Consider the following 4783-nt stretch of genomic DNA (forward strand, 5'->3'; position numbering starts at 1 on the left):
GAGATGAAAGATCTCGGAAAAATAAAATTTGCCTTGGTTTGCAAATCGAGCATTTAGCAAATGGAATATTTATTCATTAGTCAACTTATACAGAAATTTTTTTGAAAATATTTTATATGGACAAAACATATTCATTAAATATTTCAAGGGAAATCCGTTAATTTGATATTAAGAAATATATATTTCGACCTCGAGACGATAATAAAGAACTTCTTAGTCATGGAAGTACCATATCTTAGTGCAATTGATGCACTTATGTATCTTGCTAATAATATAAGATCAGATATTACATTTTCAGTAAATTTATTGGCTAGATATAGTTTTTCTCCTACAAAAAGATATTGGAATTGAATTAAGGATATACTCCGTTATCTCCGATTAACAATTTATATGAGTTTGTTTTATTCAAATAAATCAAAATTTGATTTAGTTGGTTATGCAGATTCTGAATATTTATCTGATCCACAAAAAAACTATATCTTAAACATGTTATCTGTTCACATGTGGAGGATTTGTTATATCACGACGATCGGTATAACAGACCATAACAACCACTTCTTCAAACCATACTGAAATTATTGCAATTCACGAGGCAGGTCGAGAATGTGCATGGTTAAGGTCAATGACTCAGCACATTCGTGAAATGTGTGACTTGTCTTATAATAAAAATCTCCCAACAATATTATACGAAGTCAACAAAACTTGCATAACCCAAATCAAAGGAGGATATATTAAAGGAGATAGAACAAAACATATTTTACCGAAACTTTTATACACTCATGATCTTGAAGAAAATGCAACATCACTGTACAACAAATTTGTTCGAAGGATAATCTGACAGACTTATTTACAAGAGTATTACCAACCACAACTTTTGAAAAATTGGTGCACAACATTTGAATGCGACGACTCAAAGATCTCAAGTGATGCTTTCGTAAGGGGAGTAAATATATTCTATCATTTTAGGAATATGTATTATATTAAATATGTACTTTTTTCCTTCAGTAGTTTTTTTTCCCTTGGGTTTTTTTTAGGAAGGTTTTAACCTATATTTCATATATATATATATACGAACATTTAAAGGGGAGTATTACAAATATTATAAAAATAGATGCTCAATGCTTAGTCTCCTAAAAACATGTGTCATTCTTTATATTGTTTATGTGCCTTGTAATAATCCATGCTTGGTGTCCACGTAAGTTCACATTCTACTTGCCATTGTGCCTAAAATAATGACATTTGGTGGATCTTAAAATTATGCACATTGGTTAGAATAAAAAGAAAATTTTATTTATTTTCTATTTTCATAAAATCATATTTTCTATTTTTATTGTTCATATTTTCATAAAATTATAATTTTAATTATTTATAAATTTAGTTATATTATATAAATATATATTAAATTTTCTCTAAATAAGTTGTGCTCTTCAATTTCAAAACAAATATATCATTTGTAATTCTAGACGTGTAAAATTTCGGGCATTTATGTATTAATCAATAAATAAATGGGAAATGAGGGGAGGGCTTAATAGGACATAGAACCAACTGATCCACGTGCCGTGACAGGAGTTTATACGAGGACCCACCAATGCGACAACTATTTATATTTTTTTGATAATAAAAAAGAAATTAAAACATATACCGAAAAAATAGTTTAAAGAAAATTTCGGTTGTCCGAATTCGCCAAAATACCCCGAAATAGTGGCTGTAATACCCGGATTACCCCGAGCAAAAGAAGAATCTAAAAGTGCGGTTCCTTGTGAAGAAGTTCAACAAAGAACGCGCTCTTCTCGTGAAGTTAGCTTGGTGGTGCGTTGCATTGCAGTACTTTTTTCACACGCTCTGTTTCTCTCTCTCTTTCCTCATCGAAAATTCGCTCTCTGATCGAGAACGAGAATAAACCCTAGGAGGCGAGAGAGAATGAGAAGAAGTTCCACGCCGGAGCTGGATTGCCGGAACTGAAGAACCAGGAGCTGCTGCAGAGATTTATTGTTGTCTGAAGAAGCCATGACGGGCAGAGGATCATCGGGAAGGACGCCGACGTGGAAAGAAAGGGAGAACAATAAAAGGAGAGAGAGGCGACGGAGGGCCATTGCTGCTAAGATCTACACTGGTCTCAGAGCTCAGGGGAACTATAAGCTTCCTAAGCACTGTGACAACAACGAGGTCTTAAAAGCACTCTGTAATGAAGCTGGTTGGGTGGTTGAGGAAGATGGCACCACCTATCGCAAGGTTCTGTGGTTTCTCTCTTTTTTGATCACTAGCTTTTGATTTTTCCTACTTTTTATTTGATTTTGGAATGTCGTGATCATGGTCTCTCGACTCTCTCCTCCAGATCCGTCTTTATTCGTGTTTCGTCTTTGGTTCTGTGGTTTTATTTTCTTAGATCTGGATATTTGGGGAATCGAGAATTTAGGATCTATTGTTTTGATGAAATGAGTAAGTGACGGAGGCCTAAATGAGAAAGTAGTGTTGTAATTTCCTCTTTTAGATCTAGAATTCTTAAGCAGTTGATCTGTCTAAATCTGCGAAGTTCTGTAATACGTAAGAAAGATGTACCAGTTCATTTATCCACCAATTTGTTGAGCATTAATTAGGTTTTTCATTTGTATCGTTTACCTTTTTGATGTTTTAAATGTAGCTCGTCTGCTGCTAAAGGTCGATGCTTGCGCCAGTTAGAGTGAAATGCGTTATCAGTTATATGATTTCAGCAATCTGTTTGATGTATTGTTTTCTTAACTTTTATACTGTTGCCTCGTACAGGGATGCAAGCCACCTCCGATTGATATTGGCACTTCTGCAAATATGAGTGCCTGTTCCTCTCTTCAACCAAGCCCACAATCTTCATGCTTCCCTAGTCCTGTACCATCCTACCATGCCAGTCCTTCTTCATCCTCTTTTCCAAGCCCAACTCGATTTGATGGCAATCCATCTTCTTATCTTCTGCCATTCCTTCAAAATATATCCTCTATACCTGCTAATCTCCCTCCTCTCAGAATATCAAACAGTGCACCTGTCACGCCACCTCTTTCTTCCCCGACATCAAGGGGGTCGAAGCGAAAACCAGACTGGGAGTCCATTCCAAATAGCTATGTAACCTCTTTTCGCCATCCCCTCTTTGCTGTCTCTGCTCCTTCTAGTCCTACAAGATGCCACCATCTTACACCGGCAACAATTCCTGAATGCGATGAGTCTGATGCTTCAACTGTAGACTCTGGCCGCTGGGTCAGTTTCCAGACTGTGGCACCTTCTGTGGCTCCTCCTTCGCCTACATTTAATCTGATGAAACCAGTTAGTGAGCAAAGCTCTCTCCAAGATGCAGTTGACAGACATGGAGCAATGGGCTGGGGTGCTACATCTGATAGGGGACGAGGCTCTGAGTTTGAATTTGAGAAATTTGAGAATGGCACAGTGAAGCCGTGGGAGGGAGAGAGAATTCATGAAGTTGGGGTGGATGATTTGGAGCTTACCCTTGGGGGTGGGAAGGCCCGTGGTTAAGCATCCATTTGAAGATATTTGTTTCAAGAACTTAAGTGCCTGCTCTTTAAAGGTTATTGGTTTATGTTCACAAAATATGTTTACTTTCTTAGTTGGACTTGCTCTTCTGCTACCATTAGACGATCCTGGTTTGCCTTCATTTGAACAGTTCCTTTCCCTTGGAGCCCTTGCAAAAGTCTGCACTTGTTACATCTTGTAGTGGAAGAGCAATCAATATTTGAGGCCCAGGAAAGGATAACATACGGTGGTGGAAAATGAGAAGAACAATGCAATTGTGATGGTTATATATTTTTCATTCCTTTGGAGCACTTTCAATTTTTTTAGGATCTTATGATCCTTAGAAATAGCCCACCTGTATCAGAAATTTCTTGTATATAGAATCTCTAATTCATCTTGCTTGGCATTGTTGATAAAAACCTCCATCTTTGCAGAACGTGAAAGAAATGAACAACGAACTGTGGGAAAGTTGTTATGAACATTGCCTATTTGCTTCCTGGTCAGTTATGGTTCATTCTATTTTCTTTCAATTCAATGTCAGTCGTAATCCATACTTCGGTAGCCTGTCTTCTATTGAGCTATCCCGACCCGAACACAAGTACCCCTTTTACAGATCTCGGATGTGCTTTGTCTGTTTAATGTTGTTGCGTCCATCCTTTATACTTCACAAATTGAATATCGAAATGCAACTATATTCAAGTGAATATTAGATTGAAAGATGTACAAAGAGTGGAGGGGCAATTCTGAAGAACAATCTTGAAATACAATGTATCTATGGGATTGAGCTTTTCTGCAGTGGTGGTGTGGGTCCGGCGAGCAAAGAATCCAGTGGCAGGAGGGGGGCCTCATTAAAAGGTTGCAAGATGAGAAGTCTGTATTTGGCCAGTAGATCTTTCCGTGTTGCTCTTTTTTGGCAGATTGTTTACGCACCGACCAAATTAATTCAATGACTTCCTCTCAGAATTGTTAACAATCTGCTTTGTCAATTTCAACAGAGCTGTTTCTGCCAAACGAACACGTTACTTCTTCATTGATTACTGATAAAGCCCTTGCTATTGCCTCGCAATTGCAAGTGCTTTGCCACCCCTTCTCATACCTGACATCATTCAGAGGTCAAGATACTGTGATGGCATCTTTAAACAGTGATATAGAAATAAGAACTGGATGACAAAAGAACATATAGGGAGGATGAAAAGTAGAGAGCCGTATTGTTTGTTCAATTATGGTATTTCAGAGGCTCCAATGACCTATTATTGCATAGTTTAAAGAAAGGGAACTCATCTCTTGA

The 4783-nt window shown here is 37.4% G+C and overlaps 1 protein-coding gene across 1 annotated transcript; it reads left to right on the top strand.

Moving 5' to 3' along the window:
• The first annotated feature begins 1688 nt into the window (after window positions 1-1688).
• LOC120073385 (protein BZR1 homolog 1-like) lies at window positions 1689-3974 on the top strand. Its single transcript, XM_039026216.2, has 2 exons — window positions 1689-2232; window positions 2764-3974. Exons 1-2 carry the CDS (start codon window positions 2008-2010, stop codon window positions 3496-3498), a joined length of 960 nt encoding a protein of 319 aa, XP_038882144.1. The 5' UTR covers window positions 1689-2007; the 3' UTR covers window positions 3499-3974.
• The last annotated feature ends 809 nt before the right edge of the window (window positions 3975-4783 follow it).

This window comes from Benincasa hispida, chromosome 3 (assembly GCF_027475165.1).
Source record: "Benincasa hispida cultivar pf3 chromosome 3, pf3_genome.v1.1, whole genome shotgun sequence".
Lineage (NCBI taxonomy): Eukaryota > Viridiplantae > Streptophyta > Magnoliopsida > Cucurbitales > Cucurbitaceae > Benincasa > Benincasa hispida.

Bases quoted from the DNA above. Each gene is read 5' to 3' on its own strand.
- LOC120073385 (XM_039026216.2), top strand. From the start codon at position 2,008: ATGACGGGCAGAGGATCATCGGGAAGGACGCCGACGTGGAAAGAAAGG. The intron at 2,233-2,763 runs GTTCTGTGGTTT...TGCCTCGTACAG, and splicing joins ATGGCACCACCTATCGCAAG to GGATGCAAGCCACCTCCGAT.